The sequence below is a fragment of the Uloborus diversus genome, chromosome 4 (assembly GCF_026930045.1).
Source record: "Uloborus diversus isolate 005 chromosome 4, Udiv.v.3.1, whole genome shotgun sequence".
Taxonomy (NCBI): domain Eukaryota; kingdom Metazoa; phylum Arthropoda; class Arachnida; order Araneae; family Uloboridae; genus Uloborus; species Uloborus diversus.
Genome location: NC_072734.1, coordinates 135,935,453 through 135,961,709, shown reverse-complemented (window position 1 = coordinate 135,961,709; position 26,257 = coordinate 135,935,453). Strand labels below are relative to the sequence as shown.

Here is a 26,257-nt window from a genome sequence, read left to right as displayed (position 1 = left end):
GACATAAAAACTTTGGTATGGCTTAACAGAGAGCACTCCAAATATAGCCATAGTAATTTCTGTAATCTTTTAGTGCTAAAACTTTGAAACGCCGTGTACTTTCCATGGAACAGGGAGCCACACTTATTATGTACAATAATGAAATAAATAAATACATAACTAGGTGGCAATGGAAGAACATTCTGTTTTTTATTTTTTAATCGATAAATTATTTTCTCTCTCTTCCCCGTTTTAGAGACATGTGGTCTTAAGTACTGTCAAAATTTTAAGAAAAGACTTCAAATTTCAAGTCTCATCGAGAAATGGAAGAAACAACGCGACTTCTCCGTCTGCATATGGCATCCACCTGCAAAACGTGTGAAGATGTCTTCCATTTATCACCAATGCTTACTAAATTTGGAAAAATTTTCAAAATTCTGGAAGTTTTTAATGACCTTACACTTTGATAACGGGGATACGCAGGCAAACAATTTGTGCTTCCAAAGACATAGTTTTACATGATCTTTTAATCACTACTAAATTAGATTTTTTTTTCACTGTTACACTATCGATATCTTCACGGCTAGAATCAAACTGGAGCTACTTGCCTAAGATGTCCACCAGCTTTAGGCTAAATAATACAGTGGAACCTCGATAACTCGACATTTCAAGAAAACATGCAAACATGTGGACTTGAGCGAATGTCAACTTATAGTTTCCCTAATTTTAATTCCTAGCGAATTTCTGTATCACTTACTTAGTAATGCTTAACTTTCACATTATGAAAATTAATTCCTGTAAATGCATTTGCTTTTCTTTTTTTTCAACACTACAGAGTAAAATTACTAATATTATATGAATACCTCAGGAGGAATAAATCCATAATTTTTTAAGAGAGATATAGGGCTTCTTGTCAGTCAGGTCTGTTTAAAGATGAAAAGTTCTGCTCACACTTTTGAAAAATATGTAATGGTGCCTTCTTTCTGAGGACTGGGTACTTTTATCATGTACCTCTTCCTAACCTTTTAGAATTCCAGCAGCAACTAACAGCACAGAGCGTGGTGCCTTGACTCCCCTGGCTAACAGATGGAATTTTTTAAAAGCGCTTTCTAGAAAAATATTGACTGACCTGACAAAAGGTCAATATGAAAGAATATTGGTAGTAAAAACTGGACTAGAATAGCAATTGAATGTCGACTGATAGGGATTCATGCAAATAAATGTCAAGTTTGAGCTGCTTTAGTTCATTGAAATTAGCATAAGGCCAACCTTAAGAAAAATAATCGTCGAGTTACCGGGATAGTCGAGTTATCCGCGTGTCGAATTACCGAAGTCTCACTATTTCTGAATATTTTGCGAATTTTAAACTTAAGAAATATTATTTTGTAGACATGTATGTAAACAAACACTTATTTTCCCCCTCACAGGAGAAGCATGGTTCTTAACTGCCAGGGAAATCTCCACATTTTTCCTTTCGACAATCTCAAGTGTCCCTTTGCTTTAGAGAGTGGTAAGTACCGGTACTACTAGTAACCTTTTGGGGTGCTTAAAAATGTTGATGCTAATGATGAAAAAATAAACGCAGCGGCGCAACCAGAAGATGCTTGGTTTTGGCTACTATTTTCTGATTTAAACAAACTAAAAAATATAGCTTTGAAGTTTAAACTTGCATGACAATTTGTGGACTGAAGTAAAATTTGAGAAAATGTTCCGGTTTTCAATTGTTGTTTGGGAAAAAATTTCGGAAATTCTGTTTTCTTGGGCATAGGTCAATCTTTCAAACAACCTTCGTTTCCGTTCTAAATTTTTCGCCTTATAAGATATTTATTTACATAAAAGTTTATGAACTTTTCAAATCGCTCGTTTATGAGGTTTACTGTTGGGAAAGTTTCTATTTCCGCCATGTTGAAATTTTGTATAGTGATCCTACATTCAATCAAATCACATCAAATTTTCACTCAATTAAAGCACCGCCTATAATGATTGTTATACCCCTCTCCTCCCCCCCAACAGACATGGTTTCTACCATTGGGATATGTAGTCGTCTGAAAATTGATACATTACTTAAAACCATCGAACACGATTTATAAAACAAATGTATTGAATGTCATTAATCCAAATAAATGAATAGGGTGTAAAGCTGTTTCGAAGTTAATTGAAACTTTTTTTTAATGATAAAAAGGAAAAAAAAGTGGGAGAGATATAGTGTTCAAAAAAATATATAGTTTGTTATTAAAATTTAAGAAAGAAATATATCGAAAGTTAGTGATCAAAAGTAACAGCTCTGCATAAACTTAACTAATAATCGCATTTATTAACAACACTAGAAAATCGCCCGTCAAGGTATGACGAGTGAAAATTGCTTCTACATTTGATCGAAGCAATCGCCTGTTTAATGATATTTTGATAGTTGAAATTTTAACCCTAACTTCAGTGGATTAACCCTAAACTCCATTAGATAGCGTTCATTGTTGACCCCTTTTCCGTTTCTTCATTCTTCCAAAATGACAGTCTTACCAATAAAACAGTTAAGTTACCTGATCCAATTCGACCTCGTCAAAATAAAGCATTTCCCTGCATGTCAAACATTACCAAAAAATATTATCAAATTATCATGCAGTGGAGCGAGTTTCATTGCTGATGACGTCAGGAACGTTACTCGATCATTCGCTATTATATATATGAGGATTTTAAACATTTAACCAAAAAAATAAAAACAGTGAGGATGCAAACAGGTTTGTATTTACTGGAGATCCGTGTTTACATCGTTGCAGGTTATGCTTTTGCCCGTTTACTTCAAGATTCGTGCGTTCGATGGCGGCCAGTGGTTACCACTATTGGAGTTGTGTATCAACTTGTACTAGATCTATGCTCCTAACTGCAGTGTGATGTTTCAGTGTAACCATAACTATGATCGTTCACGTAATCTGTGGTAATCTCCAATGTTCAGTAATCTTTTTTTCGTAATTGCAGCTGTATTTACTGCATCAAGCTATCGTTGCCAAGTACTTAAAAGAGCATTTTCGAGAATAAACAATCTGAAGCCATTCAAAAATCAGTTCAACCCTTCTGAAATGCTTGGAAAGCTTTTTACGTGAATGTCTGGATGTGAGCCAAGTTGTCTCCCAGCATCAAATCAAAGATGCAGCAATCTAGGATTTATTGCGCAACTTACAAAACTTGACGTTCTTTTGTCGAGGGTAATCTCTAAATCGGTGCCAAGCAGTAATTTTTCTATCACACTTTAGGCTGCATTTAAAGCAGGATGAGTAGAGTTTATTTAGAACTCCACAACTCCTGCAAGGAAAGTTTTGCTCGAATAAAAAGGAAAGTTTACTTAAATGTAAAGAAAATTAGTAGTAGCCCTTAAATCCGGTCCGTCATTTAGGGGGGCAGAGCTCTCTCTCCCCCCTTCTTTCTCGAGATTGAAGTCTCCAAACTGTATTTTTAGCATTTAGTTTAAGGGGATCATGACCCCTGACACTCCCTCTGGATCAACTTTTGGAGGAAAAGAACTCAAACACTGCCTTGAGAAATTTTTGTATTGACATGCAAATGGGCATGGTTGAAATCCGTTTCCATGGGGAAAATATCCTGCTAAACTATGGGCAAAATATCTGAGCCCCCCCCCCCCCAACCCCTTTTAATTTTGCATACGGGCGCCCCTGGCCATTCTCACTAGTGAATGAAACGAATATTTCCCCAGTCAGTGGCGGATTCACACATTTGGGGGCCTGTCGCAGTGCATGTTTGGCGTTCCCCTTTTTTCATACTAAACGTTTTTCAAGTGCAGTTTCGGATCACTTTCGGAGTACTTGCGTCATGGGAACCCCTTGCAATGGCAACATTGTTAATCTCACTGCACCCAGTGAACGAACAGCTCATAATTTGTTTGAAAAAATAAGATTTCAAAAGTTTTTTTTTTTTTAATGAATTAGCAATAGTAACTTTCTATAGTACTTCAAAAAGAAAAAGACTAGAACATGGGGTTGCTTTTATCCACGGGTTGGAGGTAGTCCGTTTCCAGATCGGTGCACTTTTTCTCCCCCCCCCCCCCCCAAAAAAAAATGAAGCAGAATTTAAAAATCTTTCCCAATATTTCTTAATAATTACACATCAATAAAAATTATATTAGTTTCGTGTACCAAATACTACTGTAGTGAACGATGCAGTTGAATCCAGTTACAAAACGAACTTCAAAGGATCCCAATTTCTGTTCATTGTAACGGGAACTTCGTTGTAATGGAACTGAAGCAATGTATTGGCTGGATAACGGACTGAACATTTATTTCGCTGGAAAAGGATATACTTCGTTGCAGAAAAAGATGTATTTTGTTCTGTCCGCATTCGCTGTTATGAGATTTTACGGGGCCGTGGTAGCCCGATCGGTAGAGTGTCGGATTCGGGGCCGGAGGGTCCTGAGTTCGAACCTCGATGGTCGAAGACCCACCGTCGTCATTAAAGGGGACTGGGCGACGTTAAATATGCTCGTAGTCTCAATGTCCTCCAAGTGAAACGATACCTCTGGGGGTGCTAGCACCAGGTAGCTATTAGCTCCTGGACTAGTTCTAAATTATCATTAACTGTTTAATCCGGTGATGGTGCTATTATTTATCGGTATATAAAATAATGGAGGCAAGGCACTTAGTATGCAGTCCTCGACATAAATACAGTTGTAGTCAGTTGTGACTCTGAATAGGAATAGGAATGAGATTTTACAATTTTACCGTATTGCGAAAAAGGAAATTGGGTTTAGCTGATTAAAATGAAAAACCAACGTAAATAGAGCACAAATTCTCAAGAAAATACAGCATATAGCTATTTCAAGGTTACAATGGATCACCTTAAAAAATCAATTGTTGGATGCTTCAAATCACTGTCTTTGCTTTGTTAAGGGATGTTGCCGAATTTTCCACGAGCTGCCTAATGAAGTTTTCCTGTTAATCATGCAAATGGGGAAAAACAACCAGTGAAGTTCTTCATAATTGAAGGCTATCATTCAAAAAAAAAAGTAAAAAAGAGAAATGAGATGGAACAACACAGTGATCATCAGTCCATAGAGCAGACATCTAAGCAATAAAAACATGTAGAGTTGCTATTTCAACCGTCAACATGAAACAGGCTTTGTTTGACTCTCACGTGATTTTTTTTTTGCCTCGCCACTCATTACAATGAAGTTGACATGTTTATCGCTTTTGGCCGCAAATGTTTCGAAAATTTGGGATCGACTTATTTAAGCCCATAACAAACCAATCATTGCCAGTGAATTATCACCCCAAGGGAATTAAGGAGACCAGTCAAGGGACAGTAAAGAAAAGTGAAGTCTTGGAGCTTTTTCCCCGATTCCAAAAGGAATTTATCTTCTAGATATTCCCTTCTACAGCGTGCATTCGAAGGCAGAAAAAAAAAGATATCTTTTAATCGTGTTTCTTAAGTTCTTTGGGAATTCATATTTTATGAAATTCTAACTTGTGTATTTCTTTTTAACAGTGTCTCACGAAAATACGGAAGTGAAGCTTCAGTGGTCAAAAACGGAGCGGAACATAGAGGGAGCCACCTCTTTGCGACAACAGAACGCCTATCTCGTTATGAACGTCACGGGTGATTGTGAAGAGCAGCACACGTGGCGAGGTAAGTATTTTTGCGTAGTAATGAATAACAGGAAAGAAGAAAATAATGTTAACGAATAGTCACACAATTCTTGGTACACGTTCAGTCGATATAATACAAGATTGATTGTCATAACGCTATTTCAATTACTGTTTTAAATGTTTTTAAAACGAGACTTTTCTCAGTCAAAATGAAAATGAGCTTGACACCCGCGATAGTGAAACTAGGTGTAAATGTATAAAATTTATCGCCAGCTCAGTCATTCCATTCAAGGACTGCAGTTTCGTGCTTATTAGCATTCATCAGACTGGAATAGGAAGTGCCTAAGCTGGAGGTGGAAAACTTCTTAAGGAAGCCAAGAGTGGCAAACAAACTGCCTTGCCTTCAATCTTCGAGTTGAACCGAACCATTGCTTCGGTCACTCGTCTGGTCAGTGCTTATTCTATATTAGCTACCAGTTTGTTTGGCACTCTTGGCTTCCTTAAGAGGTTTTCCACCTCCAGCTCATGCACTTCCTATTCCAGGCTGATGAGAGCTAATAAGTACGAAACTGCAGTCCTTGGATAGATTGACTAAGCTGGTGGTGTATTTTATGTATTTCTGCCTTAGCCCTGGCTACAGGGTGGTAACTTACTGAAGGTAGGTGTAAATGTGACTGATATTAGGGTAAGAAAACTTTGCAGAAACCTTTCTGTAGACAAAAAAATGCATTACAGAGAGTAACAGTTTGATAGTAACGACTGTGCACAAGTTCAGTGCAAAGCAACGCACCAACTCATGGCGATATTGACACTCCATTCTCTCTCCCGTAGGCGAGTACAGTTGCCTGACAGTGCTGCTGGTGTTCACGCGCGACAAGTCCTTCTACATCAGCACCGTGTTCGTGCCGGGCGTCGTCCTGGTGACGAGCTCCTTCATCAGCTTCTGGCTGGACATCAACGCCGTGCCTGCCCGAGTGATGATCGGTGTGACGACCATGCTCAACTTTTGCACCACGACCAACGGGTTCCGGTCCACACTGCCCGTCGTATCCAACTTGACGGCCATGAACTTGTGGGACGGCGTCTGCATGTTCTTCATCTACGCCTCCATGCTGGAATTCATCATCGTCAACTACCTGTACCGGAGGCTGCCCGGAACCAACAGGCCCGTCTCTGCTCCTTCCGTGCCGGAATCCCTTAAAAACCCGTCCCTAGCCCAGGTGAGTGAACACCAGGACGAGCCTTAACGTGACAAAGATATAACCTATAGATGCACTGGTAGACAATTGCTAAGGGCGGATTCCAATGGGCTATGTAGCGCGTATAAAAGTAAGTGTAATTCGATGCCAAGTGAAATAAACTATTGCCAGAACTCCAGAACATTGCAATAAAGATAATTTATTGTGTTCTGAAATCCAGAAGGCGTTGAAATGTGCTCAAAGGACGAAGCGGTCATTTTGGGTTGAATACGTAAAAGTGAATAAATGTAAATACCGCCCCCAGGCATTCCGGCGTAAGATGTCAATATGCGATATGGCTACCATGGAGAGCAATGCAAGTTTCCACACGTCATGTGATGTTTTACACAACATTATCCAGCTGCTGTTGGGGTAATTTATCCCATTCTTTTGTCAGTCACGGATAAGATGCGTTTTTCCTTATTGGAGGGCGTTGTCGACCAGCAAGACTGCTCTTCAAAGCATCCCAAACATTTTCAATATGATTCAGATCTATAGAACGTTCTGGCCATCTGATGGGTTGACTATTTTGAGTGAGCTAGACACTCCTGGGCGGCGATTGTTAATGACATGTTACGTTGCCATCCATGAAAACGAATTTATCGTTCTCAGCACCACAGAACACGGGAATATGAGGTAGTAGAACATCATTAATGTATCACTAGCTTCATAGTCTTGTTTGGAAGCACACGAGCAACGTACGGTCATTGATCATAATCCTACCCATTAGGGTGGGCCGAAAAAAGGATATTTTCGAGAAGCAACTTCTAATAGCAAAAAAAAGTTGTGTATTGCCATACTAAACATGGGGAAAATAATAAAAAAAATTAATATTTAAATCTCCAGATCGCGCATTGGCAGCAAAGTTTGAAAAAAAGGTAAAAAATGGTCAATTTTCAAATATTTTTATAAAAACCAAATGTTTAAAATTTTTGTTCTAATCCAATTTAAATGCTTCCTTTTAATTGTCTTTTAATACATTATTTAAAGTATTTACATTCCTTTACAGTTTTTAGTTCGCGCATTAATCGCAAAGTTACGAGAAATTAAACAAAAATCGACATTTTTAGCTTATTTTATATATTGCAGTATTTTTTCTTTCAGATCCCAGATATGAATTTTTTTACAGTAAATGTGTATCGTACAGCTCTTTGCTGGAACTGCAATTATATTGTGTTGCATTAACAACCCAGAACCCACCCCAAGTGGGTGGTTGCACTTTGTGTTCCACCCTGCAATTCCCAAGAAGACTGGACTAATTGACAAGACCTATACATTTGCAAAGTAACTTTCACAATAACTATATGGTTTAAAACAGGTTTCTACGTTTCGATTAAGGTGTGAAAATGGGCTTACGACTCCGTTTTGGCACTGATGTTTTAAAAATATAAAGGTTTTCATATAAATCCATCTCTTCCATTTAATACCTCAAAAAAATTTCTGCAGGTTCACTGAGCAGGTTCACTGAGCAGCTTCACAGGCAGTGGAATCCATTCCACTGCCTGTGCGGTAATGATAATTTTAAGAATACATACTTAAGCAAATGTATAAGTTTCTAGAAAGGATAAAATATCCTTGTTTTTCACATCATCACTGACGCGGAGGAAATAAACAACCTGTCAACTAACTGATGTAGTTCGAAGCTTCAAATCTCAGTATTGATAAAATAAATTCTCTTATAAGCTGTAGAAGTGTTTCTTGATTGGTAGTCTTTTGCGTTGTATAGATACCCTACTGTAATCCAACTCCTTTATATTTCGTCTTTAGTGCATTGCCATGACATATAACAATTTCTCAAAAATAACGAAGTAAGCATTTCTTTGAATCACTGGATCCACGAGGTTTGGAAGATTATCACAGAACTGACTTGTAGATTCTGTAACTTTAAGTGTACAGGTCCATTTTTCATAGAAGTTTGTTCTTTTCTTTAAACAGAGTTCATACTCTATTTGGATGAAAAAATTCCATGACTTTTTCATGACTTCATAAAAATTTTCATGACCTTGTTACACGAACAGAATAGTACTATTTAATGTCAAACTTGCCAATTCTTTCGGAAATGGGCATTAGAGAAGCTTTTACATGAGTGCCATTACCTCATTGGAGCACTTAACTTGTGACTGAAAAAAATATCAGTGCATACTGCTGAAAGTAATAAATTATTCTTATTTGTCTTCATCACATAAATTCAAGTAAAATAAAAATATAATAAATGCGATACACTGATGTTTAAACGTCTAATAATTATTTAATAAATAGGGCAGATTAGTAATGATGGGATAAAAATTGAATGAGTTTAAAATAATAAATTTATTTCATAAAATCATTGCCCTTTGATGTCAATAGTGCATCTAATCACTCATGTAATTGGACAGCATATTCGTTCATTAAAGTAAAGCCACTTTTTACAGTAAATTCATTTTTCCAAACCAGATATTTCAGCAGGCTAAAAGAATCAGTTTTGTGAGCTATATGTTGGGCACTACTGTTTTAGAGTATTAGAAATCACCTATTTCTATGTTCTATTGCCTGACTAAAGTCTTCATTTTAAAACCTTCAACATATCAAGATAAACTCTGAAAAATTTAATAATGAACTTTTTACAAGTAGTTGAAACGAACTCGGATGCAATTGAATTACACTTTTTGAGGGGGCGTGGCAAAATCAAGAAAGTGCAAGTCCACTACCACAGAATATAAAATATAAGAAGTACTGAAAATAATGGTGGGTTCAAAATTAGTAATGCCTCAGTAGTAAAATCACATCACAAAAAAAGGTGAGCGGTTGTTACAGAAGCGGATGAAATTGGATTCCAAAACTCGGATTTGTTTTTGAGATCGTTCAATTTATATGCAATATTACTAAATCACTCAATATTTCTAGCGCTCTTTTAGCAATTGTTGCTCTCTTACTACCCAAGGCATTTTTCCATGACTTGAAATAAAGTTCCATGACTTTTAATGAAAATATTAATTTTCCGTGACTTTTCCAGGTCTGAAATTTGTTCATCTTTTTCCCATGACTTTCCAGGATTTCCATGACCCGTACGAACCCTGTTTAAAATTTTAATTATATCAAACCATAGAAGCATAATTTTTAAAGATATCATTTACGAGTGTATTCATTCCACTAGTGGTTTAGTTTAAATATTATACAGTCCCAGCACTCCGTTAGCACACATTAACGAAAGCTAATGACTGAAACGTTTTAGTTTTTCGGGAGCGAAATCAAAGTCACATTTTCCTTTCTGTATTACATTAACAATATCCATCAAATACTTTTACTTACTTTTTAAGTCAGTTTCTAAAACTTCGATTTCTTCCGACCTAGTTCTTTCAAAATTAGTAATATTTAATTTTACAAAAACAGTTGATGCTTTACCCATGAATCAGTAAATGTTCCTCTTTTACACTCCGGCTGTAGAATGGGTTATTAAACTGGCTAGTGAGTCTGTAGGTAGGGTGTTTTGGGATGAAACAAAATATGGATTAATATGAAAACTTTTATACTCGCTATCCTCAATTCGAAAATAGAGTCACAAGTCCAACTTCAAACCTTGATCGAAACATAGAAAATTGTTTAAAACCAAATAGTTATTATGATTGTAAGTTACTTTACAAATGTATGAGTACTGTCAATAACCATTCATCGGTATGCAAATATTTTCGCTGCTTTTTAAAATTCACATTGAATGAATAGGTTATTCTAATATTTTGACCCACATAAAAAATCTATATATTTTTCCAATGTGTTAATGATCCATAAATTTTTAAAATAATACCCGAAAAGTTGTTTAAATTGATTTACCTATTCATGAATAACAAGTTTTAGATTTTTTAATTTGCATGCGATCATTTTTCCCGACTCAGGGACAAGTTTTATTCAAACAGTTCTGATATTCTATTATTTTAAATTTTGGTTGTAACAGCAGGAAATTGCGTTGCTACCTTGTGTTTGCGCCGAGTCCTTTTCGTTGCTAGCACTAAGTACCTATCTTCTGCTGACGTCGTACTGCATACACGATCTCCATCGTGACTGACATTTCGTACACATTCCATTTGTTTGAAATGATGGAACAACCCTGTGGCTGACGTCGAATTCACTGGCAACATCTAAAATTTCCTGCTCTTCTTCAATGTTGCCAACCACACGGTCACCCATAAAATCATCTAACGGATGTCGGGAAGACATAAAGAAAAATGCAAGTTCGTCAATTGATTCTTTCCCGTCAAACTTTGCTTTTGAACAACAATGGTCATCACGTGCCCAATCCTTTATATCGCTTTTCAGCTTTATCACGTGACCAACAACGTCGTGAGTCAAAAATTTGCATACTCACAACACGTCTTATTGTGTACAGAACTTATGCTAACTTCCACATTTCCTTGCCTCCCATTTTGTGGTTGCTAACGCTGCTATTGCCATCCGTCTTTAGCAATTGTCTACCAGTGTATTTATAAAGATTTCTTTTTTTTCCTTGGAAAAAAAACGTGTACTGCATGAAAAAAGTAGTCTTAGTCGTACTAGATCCTTGCACGACTCGAGGCATGCGTACGCAGCTCCATCATTTGAGTTTGCTCATATGCTCAACACATTAACAATTCAGGCGAAACTAAAATTAACAATTATTTTCATACCTATGACGTCAAGTAATTCGTAGTCAAGTGTCAAAGCAGGGATTAGTAAATGGAAGGAGACAGCCCAATACATCAGCTGAGAGCAGCGGCAAGGATCTAAGTCCCGTGATTTAGCTACAACGAACAGCAGATAAGTTTCGCGTGAAAGGATTGAAGGAAATCTGGTGTCTTCCAACCCTTGTTTTAAATATTTCGCGTGATTTTTGGGATCCCTGATTCAAGAATAGACTTTCTAACCTGATATAACTTCTTAATGTATCACTTGTTCCTTTCAGACCAACAGCCGCCGAGTGTTTTCCGACACCAACGTCCAGCAGCCCCCGCAGACCCCGGCCACGACCCCCAACGCAGATCCATCCTCGCACCTCAACCACCGACTACAGCAGAGCGACAAGGCTAGGGCCGCGGCCTCGGTGTTCGCCTGGCTCAGGCGTCCTCAGCTGTTTGTCGCTCCGGACACGCGCAACCGCCAGAGGCTAGCCAAACAGATCGACAACGTCTCCAAGGGGGTCTTCCCGCTGCTGTTCGGCATCTTCACGGTGGGATTCGTGCTCACTTTCGCCGTCATCAAGCCGTCACAGGACGAGAACTTCAAGCTGCTCTGAACCTCCGTTTTCTGCTGGCTAGTAGAACAGGTTGCCCAGCTTCGCCGCGCTCCTCCACTCGAACGGCACTTCCGAGATCTGCAACAGCCCATCTTACCGAAGCGAAACAGCATGTGAGCTTGCCGTGCATCTGGTCTGTATGTCACCACACCTCTTCCGGCTTTGGGCGGCAAAACAGTTACTCGAGGCAAGATTGGTGACGTCATTGAAAATGGTCATGACACCATCTACGGCTTTGGTGATGCTACAGTTACCATCACCAAAATGGCCGTTGCTCCAAAGGATGACGTCACCAATGATCGTACGTAAAAATCACCAATAGGATTTTTTAAAAGACCAGGAAATTGGCGTTTTTGCCGTAAAATCGAAATTAGTTTCTACGTGCTTTTACAGACCATCGATGTAAGCGATACTCACATGTCATATATTGACTATCTGAATTCATCTGTTAGAATTTTAACATATGATACAAAATCTGCTCATCGATGGTTTGTGAGGAAAGCATAAAGAAACCTAATGAAAGACTCGCTTCAGGCTAAATTGCACGAAGCATAATTTTCTACAAGATTTAACATGTCATATTTATTTCTTGACTGGAAGGATTTTCTTCTGCAAATAATTCCCTCACTTGGCTTTGTTTCGCTTCGGTACTTCGCGATCTTAAATGAAGTGTGAACAGCAGGTCGATTCACTGTCGGCACTCTTCAACTACTACATCGACGGTTCCATTCGATTCTTATGTTACGACAGCTACTTAGGCGAAAAAGATAATGAAATTAATCGCCGATGCCTCAAGGTAATACTAGCTACGTTTTCTTAAGTCTTTAAGAAAACGTACGATTTGATAGTATTAAATTGGAACGATTCGATAATGACATGAAAACGACGATAGCAGGAACTTGCCATAAAACGACTGTTTTGAGTCGGCTAGTATTTACAAGAGCCTTAGCACCGATATATAAGCTAGCTGCGACGTCGCAAGCGTCGTTTATGACTGTTCAATAGCTGTGCTAGTCCTGGTCATGTGCTTATGCATTTCATTTATAAGCGAGAACATTCCTGAAAAATAAACGACGATCGCGACTCAAGCGCAGCTAGTATTGCAGGTTTCGGAGGCTTCGTCTAAAAGTGTCTAGGGAATCAAATCCACAACGTTTTGCATTACTCTAGTACCTTAGTAAAAACGGACATGCATTTGACCAACCAGGTGCCTCACTTTGCTCCATTTTAACGCAACTTAATCATACAAAAGCGCGAATTCAACAGATTTACAAATATTGGGCGATGACTTTCTCGGTTTTCTGTCAAAGTTTTGATGTACCTTGGATGAGTACTCTTCGACAAATAGCTTCTCAAAGTATAATTCTTTGCCTATGGTTTATGAAAATATACCTAGCAAATTTTGTCCAGTACAAAAAACCATATTCGTTTCATTCCAATACCCTGTCAAAATTTCACAAATGCACCAAAAAGAAATTGAGCTACAAAGCTAGGAATGTAGTCTGGTTAGAGGTATGCAAATGATTTGAATTTCGTCACCAGCAATACAAAGAGAATCAGGAGAATTCAAACAGGCCATGGTTGCCATTTAGTACATTTAATAGATAAGCTAACACTTAAACATGGAAACCATGAATTTATACACACTCATTGAGGACTTTTATTCAAATTTTCAGCATACTTACGTTATGTTCAGCTCCCGCCATAATGACAATTTATGACTATACATGCTGATCCTTTTCTTTAACCCTTAACTAACGGGGTTGGGTCAAACTAACCCGAACGTATTTGTCTATTCCTCTAAAAAAAATGCACGCCATAAGTGGTGGGGTTACAAAAAGGTCTCAAAACTAGATTTAAACGTGAAATGAAGGGGCAAGCAAACTGCATCGATCGATTGAATGATGCTGTTAAATATTGATAAAACTCTAACTGTTCGTTAGGTTTCATTTTAATTATCAATGCAAAAGAATTTTTTGAATATTTCAATTTTGAATAAATTTTAAAAAAAAGTTACGTCTACGCAAATGCGGAAAGTAATGATTGAAATAATAATAATTACAAAAGAATTTTGCATCTGAAAAACAGACGAGTTCAGTGGGGCAACCAGTTGGTCTAATTGTCTGTGTAGAAGTGGAGGGCGAAGCCACATGAAAGTGAGAGGAGGTAAAAATAAACCTTTAGTGGCCTTTCTTGTTCTTCTCTAACACTCACATACATTCATCGCACGATTCTAAATTCTATGTCGTTTATTGGGAACAGAAATGATTTTAGTGGACACTCACAGTAAGCATAATGGGTCATGGGGCACAAGATATAAATCCCACATAAGCTTGGGAAATATGTCAAAAGTTTATGCTTGGATTTCGATGGACGTTTCGCGCTGCTTGACCACAGATGAGAGTTTTCAAATATAAACACGACACACACACATACATACATACACTGATCAAAATTTCCGATTTTTCATCACTTATGCTATTGAAAGTGAAACTTTTAACATGTTTCATGCTAACAAGTGATTAATTTTTAAAATCGTACCTGTTTCAAGATTACCACTTCTTACAACCATTTGTAAAAGAATTGACTGAAACTTGATCTTTTAAACTTACAAGGCATTATACGCATGCATAATTTTTTCCTAAACAACACAAATATATAATACATACCGCGTGATCCAAAAGTCGGGATCAACTTAAAAAATGAATAATTCGAAAAGAAATAAAGATAAAAAATGCAGTTTGCATTACACAGATAGAAAATAAGCCGGGTTTTGTCTGGCAACAAAACAAACAGTTCTATTGGATTTCTGATCTAGGATCATGCAGAGCAACAAACGATATAAAAATGAGCAGCGGCAGCAGGTAATGGTAGTAAAAGCTAATATGCATTGCAATGCTGTCCATAGTGGAGAAAGCCCGTTTAGTTAAACTTATTATAAGAATTATGGAGAAATAAAAGCTACAGCGCCTTCTGTTGGTCGAAAATAGAACTATTTTTCATGATGAACCTGGCTTCTTTCAGATTCATTCAGTGCAAACCACATCTTTTTATCTTCATTCGTTTTCGAAATATTCATTTTAAAAGTTAGTCCTGATTTTTTGGATCACTCTGTATATGTGTGTATTTTACTTCAATGTTCGGATTCAAGTATGAAACATTCATAGTCGCAGACCTGCCAACCTTATGAAATGAAAAAAACTGGAGATTGGGTCTAAGTTTCAAGGGAGAAAACGGAAGTGCTTAAACGACGTCATTTAAAGGAAAAAATATAGTTTTATCAAGCATTTTTGCTTCAAAATACACCAATTTAATATATGAATTAAGTACAATTAAAGAGTTCTAAAGAAATCCTTGTCAAATAGCATGCAGATGACAGAAGCTTTATCAAACATTGAGTTATTAAAAAAAAACACTAATATAATGTATATTAGTGTCATTAACTTCTAATAAAGTATACTAACTGAAAAAAAGGCACCAAAGAATTTTCTACAGCGATACATTTCAAGTAGAGCAATAAGCTTCTATTTCAAATGCAATTTTTTCTTGAGGGGGTTGGGGAGGGGGGGTCTTAACATATTAGGTTAAATTGGCTAGTTAAATTCTTGCTATGTTAAGAAATAAAACATTTAAGATGTGTCCCTAAAGGTAGTGAAGAATGCTAAATTAAGCAGTTTATATTTCACGAAATATGAGAAGAGTTTAAAAAATACGATGGATACAAACCTCACAAAATGCGTTTAGATTAAAAATAATTACTTTAGGCATCATTAAAGCCCAATATGCCTCAATACCGCAACGAACATTGAAGAATTCAATTTTAATGCAACTATTAACCTATTATTAACAAGTTTATTTATTGTTCGAACAAGTAAGATACGTGATTCAAATTTCAAGTTGATTGTTTCCTACTACCATTTAAGAAAATGACTAAAACTTTATCTTTTTAACTGACAAGTCATTACACACACAAACAATTTTTTCCTGAACAGCATATATGCTCTCGTTTGCACAAACTAAAGTTCAAGAGCATATTCAACATAATTTTTATGCTGAGATTTTTGCCATGGATGTGTGTCTGAAATACTTACCAAGAAAGTTAAGTAAAAAATACTTTGCATGTTGAAATGTATGTTTTTAAGAACATACTTACATTTTTAACTAATGAGTGTCCACCACCTTTTTTTGAAAAATTCATTTCTGAGCCCAATGCATATTTGTACTTTCCTTTACCATGTTTCTGTGCTCGTGTCCCTTTCCTTGCTTTCTATTACTAGATGTGTTTCAGGAAATACCAGAATTTCGCCAAAAAGGATACTTTAGAATTTAGATCAATATAATTTTCAACTAAGATTTGACATCAAATAAAGTTGGTAACCCACAGAAGTAACCTTGAAAATACATAGGTAATAACATTCATTTCAGAGTTTAAAGAGCACTAAAAAGAAAAAAAGAAGCATTTAGGAACTAATTTATTTTATGTCAGCATACAGGATAGTAGAATGCTAGAAAAAAGAAAGAAAGTTCTACATGCCACTTTAACCCCTTCCCTCTCGCTCCTGTGAATATGCCGGGCTGGGGTTTCGATCTTCATTTCTCACGCCCGTGCTGGGGTGTGCAATATTAACGCGAGGAAACGATTAGAATCAATTCATTTCTTTGGCCCGGAATAGATTTTTTCTCTTTTTATACACTAGATGGCAGCACCAGTCAATTTTAAATGTAATTGAGGATTTTAAATGTAATTGCAGAGATGCAGGAAGGAATTTTGGTACTACTTACCAGATTGTGATGTTAGCCTCTGTATCTCTAGCTTTGAAATTTACAACACAAGAAAAACTTACTTATCTTTACTTATATTACACAAAAGATTAATAAAATTCTGTCTTAATGTTTAAAAGACTTATTTCTTAAATTTTCGCTGCTTGCTTAGGCTTGCTTGTTGACTTTTCATAATTTTTTCTTTTTTAATTTCAATCTAAAAAATATTGAAAATGAAAAATTGAATGCACATGTTGTACATACACTTATTTTTATATAATTTTCTTAAACAAAAAAAAAAGACTTGAAAGTTACTCTATCGTTAAGAGGTTAAGGGAAGGGTAGTTTAAAAGTCCTAAAAGGATGCTCAAAAATGTGATATCAAAGCAAGTCTTACACAGAAAACCCATTTAAGGGGCACATTATAGTTTCTAAGACTGGCTTGTAGTTGCTGTGAACAAAATTCCATTGTAGTTAAGGCTGGGTAGTCCAAGGGGGAAAGGTGAGAGGACACCGACAGATGCGAAAAGAACAAATTTGAAGACAAGATATTGAAAAAGTGAGAGTAGCTTGAGTTGACTGGTTGAATACAAACTTTTCCAGTTACTAATATTTGAAATGCTTTTTTCAAAATGTAAAGCCAAGGTCATATTTAGCCCTTTATTGACTTTTCTTGTTAAATACAGCAAAAGAAAATTATTTTCTTAAACAGGTAAGCTGAGTTAGCCGAACATTTTGCTAATTAATCGATAAATGATATTTTAAAGAATGGTTCTTAGCACTAACAGAAAAGTAAAGCATTTTTTTTTCTTTTTCGGCAAAATCTGAAGAGTCGATTCAGTTAAGATAAAACTTGTACATATTTCGTTCCTAAAATAATTTAAGAATTATTTTTGCAACTTATCATATGAGAATACAAATCAGAGCCTTTTTTTACTACTCAGTTACACATGAATCACTAGAATTGTGTTCTTTAATGAGTTCTAACAAAAGTGGAAGATGAAGTTAAAATATATCCATTCTTAATTTAGGTGAACAATCTAGTATATCATTACTAGTTGTTTCATTTGCAGATTATTTTCTACAATGTCAGCTCAAACATATGCTTTTATTTGTTAGGTCTACTATAGTTGCATGGTATGTCTCACAGCATCTAAGGTTTTAAACTTTTTGGCGAGATTCTGTGAGTATTTGTTCCTCAGTGAAAAGATGCAGACGTCCAAGAATTGCAATGGTAATTTTTTCTAAACCTTTTCGCCTTGTGCCATGCTAAGTTTTCCACGCGTTCTTGCCTTCGACTTTAAATAACAATGCCGCGATCCCCTCTCATCCACTTTTTCGTATGGGTTGGTGGATACAACGTTGCCTCCGTAGTTTTTCATAGAACAAACAGCAAAAAGCTATAGCAATCTAAACGAGTTCCACGGGCAAAGTCAAATCTATGCAAATGTCTAGCAGACGCTGGAACTCGAGATAAGATGGTACAGTTTATGACTATGCAAACTATCATGTTTTGAACAGAACAAAAAAAATGCATCCATACTTTGAACAATGTACATTTTGCTCCTAAGTATAGTCGGATCTTGGAATTTATGCAATTGAAAAGAAAACACGCCTACCAACTGCTACGGATTATTCCGCAGTTGTTACAAAAATTAGTAAAAGTCAAATACAAAATAAATGAAATAGTTTAAAATAATTTGGGAAAACTGATTAAGGACTTCAGGGTTCTTCAGTGTAGGAAAACTGTTCAAACTGTTTGAACAAATACCGTATCTATTCAACTTACTTGCACTATTTTCTAAAAATCATAAACGCAGTAGAGCCTGATAATTTATGTATTATTTATTCTGTTATAGCAGGTGAACCAATTTGTATTTTCCTAAGCTTGCAAAGCTTTTTAAATATTTAAAAATAATTTTAATATCCATCATTGCCTTAGTCATATGGAAAACAAAATTGAGTAACTTGAGTCATAAGAAATTGACTACAAAATTAAAATTCTCAGTAATTTTTTCGATATGGAATACTACCTGTTGTAAGAGATTTCTACAGAAAGTTTGAAATTTTCGCAAAAGATTAATTTTGAAATGAGACTGAATTTTAATGGGGTTCTAAATATTCAACAGATATGGGCTTAGCCCAGCATTGGCATAAAATCATTTTGGTTTTTATTGATGTCATAACGCCGCTCTCAAACAGTCTATGCTTTTCTGCATAGAAATCAGACAGTTTGAGTGTAGCGTTATGACCTGAATCCGAAGCAGAATGCAATTGTTTTCCTTCTATAATAGGGCCCTAAGTGACACATATGATTTTACACAGTAGGTATGGTTGGTAAGAAGTAATAAAAGACAGATATATTTTAAGAATTCAAGAAGATTGTATAATTAGCAAGGTTCGACTATATCTTCATTTTCTTAAATCAAAGTTTACATTAAAGAAATATATTTTAAAAAAAGTTATTTCTAAAATGATCGAAATTTAAAAGTGCTATTTTGCATAAGGTGTACTCAACTTTGATTGCTTTTTAAGTATTTTAGTGTTAATTATATCCCAAAATGCTAAATCATTTTCTTAGACATTTATAGCACAAATATTAAAATAATTTCTTCAAAATACCTTTTAATTTTAAACATATATGATGGGTCGAATTAAATCAATTTTCAACTATAACTGTTTTAATCAAATTATTATAGCAATGAAAAGAAAAAAAAAAAAAAAAAAAAGAAACTGCATAGTATTAATAGTATAAATGCATTTATGAACTATAAGACTAATGCATTTGAAATATTATGCATTGATACATAGGTTGTATGAAGCAAAAATACATTTAAGGCTCAATGAAAATTTTCTGAACAAGCAATCATTAGCTAATAAAAGTGTATATTTATGTACAGAATACTTTAGACTCTACTGAGATGTATGTAATAATTATTTTATAAACATAATTGAACCCATGTTAATATCGGAAATGACGTAATAAGTTTCAAGTGAAATATGCAAACAGAAATGTTGTTATTCGAGTAGTTTATTTTCTATATTGTTGCTTACATACTTTAAGTGTTTGTAATAACTATGTTTTTATTTACTATTTAATTATTCAAAACTGGTTAAGCAAGTCAGACTTTATACATGAATACCAGAGTGAGTGACAAAGGTCAGTTAAGAAACACCACATATTTTAACCTTTCATGTAAAAGATCATTTTTACAAACAAAAATTTGAAATTACTAAATAATAATATAATGAAGCCGAGAAATAATTATGTCAATATAGAAAATTTAAAATAAAAGCTAAAGAAATTTTATCGGCATCATTGAAATTCTTTGGGTTTTGATATTTTATACATTATTTTAAAATTATCACTCATTTTCAATTTTTAAAAGATCTTTCGAGGGGAGATTGGACCAATATATGTGAAAACTAGACCATCATTGGCTTTAGCTTTATGACCCCAACCAGTGATTTCAGAATGAACAAGAATGATTGTTAAAAAGACGTTTCACAGTTTGATGTAAAAATTAAACTAAAACTTTAAAAAATGCAATACAAATTTGTCAAAAGATATTTTTAACAATAAATGAAATTTATAGAAAACTAAAATTAATGTTATTATTTATCATACAAATGCTTTATTTATTCAAATAGCCAAAGAAACCACATGATTAATGAAGCTATGGAAAAAACAAAATTAGTGATTGTTTAGTTTGCTATGGGATTTTGTAAACTTTTGAAGTACTTGTGCATTTAACTAGTTTTCAAATTACTATATTCCCATTCATTGTAAACAACGTTACATTTACCGAGTCCATCTATACATGTTTAGATCTGAGTTGATGTAAGAAATAAGAATTTAAATTTAAGCATCATGCCAGGGTTACATTTCTAAGCGTAAAAATTAACAATCTATGCACCATTTCGAAGGAAACATGTATATAAAAAAATAGTTATTTAGTTGAGGTGCTACACATTGCCGATAGAATATTTTAAAGAATCTGTAAAATATACAGAAGAAAATTACTTTTTGCAACCATAGAATTGAATGTATTTTAAAATTACTTCAACAAATTTATTCCTCACGTCAAGCAAAAGCCTCAACAGCGGTGAGAAAGAAAAGGAAAGAAAAGTTAGGATATGATTAGAAATTTTAGACATCAAATTTGGTGCCCTGGTTTGGAACTTTTAGGTGCCGAAGAAACATTTTCTGTCTCAAAATGTGACACCCAACCGCTTATTTTAAACACTGAGTTATTTTTTTAACAACATTCTTGGATATGTATCATATTTGCAAAGTTGATATCTCATTAACTCAACTAGTTACAATAACAATAAAACTAAGTTTTAGGGGGTTGTTATGCTTTAGCTAGTTTTGTCGCCAAATCCAATTTATTTGTCAATTGCAAGTTACACTGGCCGTTAGGCTGCATCAAACTTCTGCTTTGCCATTATCTCTAAAATCACAGCAGTGAAAATCAAGTTGTTCACATTTGTTCAACTGATCCACCATCACTTGCTTGTCAACAAGACATAAACACCTGATTGAGAAGCAAGAAGGTAGAAACAAACCAAATCTGCTTGTAAACAATCGTGTCTTGTCAAAAATAAATAAGAAACTCTTCTATAAATATCTCCCATGAATCTGATTTACGATTTTTTCCATCGCATCCTTTTCCCTAGAAGGCGCAACAAAGTTATGCTGTATGAAAAAAACTGTTATTAAAACAAGGAAAAAACAAATCCCTTTACTTCAAATTTAAGAACACTAAATAATTAAAGACAGTATAATGCAGTAAGGTTAAACAATATAAGCAATACATATGGTTAAGCAAGAGATATTTCTGCAGTTTATGCTACAAAGATTTAAAAATGCCTGGAAATATAGTAATTTACACCTCATCCGTCCCCTCCCCTGGTAAAAACATCTTTATAAATAAAAATAATAAGCATTAAAGTACTTCAATGGGGTTCCTGCAGAAACAAGTCACAGTAAATACTTTAATTAAAAACATTAATAAAAAAAATTCTAAACAGATAAATGAAAAATAGCACATTACTCTAATAACTCCAGCTCAAAAACATGAATTTTTTTTTTAGGTAGTCAAAATAATTATATTTTACGAAGTATTTTTCCACAATTACTTTGCAATGTACTATTTATTTATACCATTAGCTTGTACAAACTTAGTTGCTATCTACTTCAGTATAAGGTGTACTGTTTTGAGACTTTAATATTTTCAGAATTTTTTTATGCCATTGCGTCCTTTATATAAAAAAAAGCAATGTAGAAAAAATATGCACTCAACTGTATATATATACTCCTTGTTGATTGTTTTCCATAATGTTCTTGAACATTTTCACTGTTTAAATATCACAGCAATGAATTTTCCATCCTTTAGTTAGAGTGTTTTTATGTTATTTGTACTGTGAGAGCTTTATATGAAGGAGTTATATTGCCTAATTCAAGAGCTTTAATGAATTCAGTCATATTTTTCATCAGAAATACACATTCAAACTATCAAAATAGTTTAGGTTATGAAACTTCAGGAACACATATAACTAATTACTGAGATACACTCGAACCTGTTTTTGTGCCGTCTTGTTTTGTGATTTTTTTTTTTTTGTGAGAGCCTTTTTTTTTTTGTGCAGAATATGAAAACTTCAATCAGATTGGGACTCAATTGACGAAAAAATTCATAAAACAAGTGTGAGGTAGCATCTTTAAGTGAGGACAGGGGCATCTTGATGGGAAACCACTGTGACTTCCCAAAAATTTCCTTCTTTAAGAAATTTTGTCTCACTATTCGCCAAAGTTATCACTCGGTTTAGTTTGATTTTGTTTAAAGAAGCAATTCCTAGTTGTTTTGTAAGCTTTTGGGCTATTTTTTAAGCAAGACTTTTTTTTTATGGGGCCCCTAATCTGCAGCATAAATTTTTTTCTTTCAAACTGTGTTGTGAAAACTACTTTTTATAGCTACTCGTGAAGTTTTGAACATTTTTTTTTATGATGCGGTCCCCATCCATTGCACAAAAATAGGTTTAGGTGTAGTTTATATGATGAAACTTCAGAAACACATAAAACTAATTACTGAAATAATATGTATGTTTTGTTAAATATCAAAGTATTATAAAAAAGTTATTCATCCATTGAAAGTACCTATAGAACAAGAATAATAGTGAAAACTGATTTTTAAAAAGAACCAACTAGATGTGTTTGGAAACAAATTTAGCGCTTGTGTAATATGTGCTGGTTTTGAATGTGTTTTCTTTAATTTAATGTGCTTTGGTTGAAAATTGTCCATCTCAACAGCAAAGAGCACAACACTATAATCATAAAACACTATCATTCGTAGCTATTCCAGGATAAAAACAAGTTTCAATTAGGAGCACTTAAGACATTTTAGACAAAAGAATAACTAATTCAAAAGATAAGATCAGCAAATAAAATCCAACTAGGCAGATGGATATAAAGTCAATAGATGTGTAGTTTTACAACTGGTAATACTTATGATTGAGATTTTGAGTTTAAAACACTTCATATGAAGCATTGTCCAAGCAGTCTTGATATTCTATGAGCAAACTGATCACTTCTGATGCAATGCAATAATAAGCAATTCATATATTTTTCCATTCCATTATCACATTTCGAACACTGAATGCGTTGGTGTGTACTTTACAAATTCTGGATCAAGCTACAAGTCATATATAAAAATCCATTCCCACTAGTGCTTAAAGAAAATCAAAAAAGATATATTTTAGATGAAGAATGCCATGAATAGTGACTAAGAAAGTAGACTACTTCTTAGATATAAAAATATTTTTAGAAATTAGTAATGAAAAAAAAAGTTGAAGTGATAAATCATTTTTCTTTGCACTTTCATTTATATACTAGATCACTTTACAAAGGCTTGATCCAGTCAAAGCATGAAATTCATTGTAAAAGAAAATCAAACACATTCTGGAAGGATACAAAAATGTGGATGGATTTTAGCATATCTTAAAATTTGTGTAAATGAAGCTTTTTGGGAATCCATTCAATGGAAATTCCGATGTGTTTTCGCGAAAAAACTTGGTCATCCTACCACCTGAGTTTCTCAACCTTTCTCGGTCACTACCGAGGGTGAGAATCACATCAAACAGCCACCGAGTGGGGATTAGACCAAAATACGCGAAAACGCGACCACCATCAGCTTTAGCTTTGCAATAACAAATGGCCATTTTAGCCCAATGTAGCTGAAAGTACAATTTAGGACATCATTCGCATTCAAATTATTTTAACACAAAAGCTTCTTAATCAAACAGCACAAACGACAACTTCCGACATCAAATCTGTAGAATACTTATCAACACGCAGCATAGCTTTAATAGAATAAAAGAACTTTGAGACCAATTTGTGATGAAAACACTCATAATGCTAAGCAAGATAAGCTTCGATAGCCTCTTAGATTGGAATTGTACATAGAATAAAAACCTACAGCTTTATGCATGACTTGTTATACATTTTCTCCTTTTTGCAAATGTAAATTAATTTTTTTGATGACTGCAAATATGAGAGCATAAGCTCTATATACTGTACAGTGTATACAGTTGTTATTGTTCATTATGCATCATATTATTGAAATAATTAATAAATATTCATACATCAATATCCCTGTCCTGCTTCTTTCATTATGGAAGTCACAACAGACTTACAATCCTTACTTTTACACTTCATTACTAATTTACATGCTAAAACCAATTTCAAGAAGCATGAATTGATTTTGTTAGAACTAATTATATTTTAACCTTTTTTAAGCATTAAAAAATTACAGCAAAAGTATTTCAACTTGAATGAAATGATATAATGCAACAAAGAGAAAGATTATGCAAGTATTTTGTTACTCTTTAGTATTTTTCTTCTTTGTATTTATTCCTTCTTTCATGATTAAAAAATTTTCAACATTTCATTTTAACTCAATTACTCTAGTTTCCAATCCATTTAATTAATGCTTTTGAGGCATTTTTTTTTTAATTTCTCCCAAAAGATTAAACATATTTTTATGAATATGTACCAGTAAATAAAACAATTAAAAAAAAAACTGCTGAAGAAATGTTTCATTTTTTCAATTGTATTTGATAAATTATTAAGCTTTATAAGTGCATACATAAATTGTAATCATTCATGCACTTAAGGACAGGGAAAGTCATGGAACTGAATTTGTCCTGGTTATTTAAAAAGGACTGAAACCTCAAGCACAACAAGCAATTTTATGTGAAGCACGATTGCTGCGGGTACACATGCAACATTGAAAATAAGAAAATTAAATTTAAATATTAAAGATCTTCTTGAAACGAAGAATGGATTCACAAAATCTAGGTTCTACCAATATGATTATTTCCCTTCTTTTAAGCTTATTTATTCAAAAAGCATTGCACTATTGTTGCAATAAGGATAAATTTGCAACAAAAGCAGAAGTAATTTTGTGAAAACAACGACAAGGTAAGTTTTGATCAAAATATAGATATTTACAAATAAATTGATGCATTTTTGTATTATAAAATTCCCAGTTTTTCAATAATTGAGACTAAACTATCATATGAAGTAAAACTATAAAAACTTTTGAATAATAATAAGGTATGGTTTATCAACAATTTTGTTGTTTCAAGAAGCAGTCCAAAACAGTGAAGATTCAATCATTAGCATGGGAAATTGGGAAATAGAACCTGAATGTGGAAAACTTAACAGGTGTGCTTTTAGGGACCAGAAGAGAAAAAGGGGACTAAAGGAACTCCCCTAAATGCCCTTTAAATGAAAAATTGGGATATGGTATTTCAGCACAATTACGTAAGCATATTTCTGGTTAAGGATTTAAGGCTCATCATTGCAATCAAAAGTGAAAAAACAAATCATAAAATTTCACTTACACATTGCACAAGCAGAAAAGCTAAATTCAAAATCAGTTTTCAGGGGAGGGTAGTTCTAATAAAATTTAGGCATTAATATCATTCAATATAAGTTAAAAGTTTTTTTTTTTTTTCAATATAAAAAAAAAATAATTATGGGTCAAAAGCTGATGTTAAGTACAGCAAAATAGTTTTTGAAGTTAAGCATTAGGTAGTCCGCCAATACACTTTTCTGAAATTTGACAAAGCAATGCAACTATTAAAACCCTCTTACTATATTTATACATAATAGTTCTACCATCTTAGGAACATTAAAAACTGTATTGCTCTTTTGTGTACAATAAATGTGTGCTATACACTTTACAAAAATAGTTTTGAGCAATATATGAATAAACTGCCTATACCTGAAGCGTAACTTTTCAGGATCTTTTTTCTTTTTCAAATAGTGTCTTGTATCTACAATAGATAGCAAAGTAACTCTTCAATTATTTACTTATCAATTTATTATATGGTTTCTCTGAACCACTATACTGTTCAAAAATTTTGTTAGAATACCTTCCAAT

General features: G+C 34.3%; 1 protein-coding gene across 1 annotated transcript in view; it reads left to right on the top strand.

Moving 5' to 3' along the window:
• Window positions 1-12,050, top strand: part of LOC129220433 (glutamate-gated chloride channel-like) — a 191,103-nt gene extending 179,053 nt beyond the window's left edge. Inside the window, exons 6-9 of the mRNA XM_054854856.1 lie at window positions 1,407-1,489; window positions 5,470-5,610; window positions 6,402-6,790; window positions 11,721-12,050. Coding sequence (XP_054710831.1) covers window positions 1,407-1,489; window positions 5,470-5,610; window positions 6,402-6,790; window positions 11,721-12,050 — 943 coding nt within the window. The remainder of the gene's footprint in view (window positions 1-1,406; window positions 1,490-5,469; window positions 5,611-6,401; window positions 6,791-11,720) is intronic.
• Window positions 12,051-26,257: the final 14,207 nt, after the last annotated feature.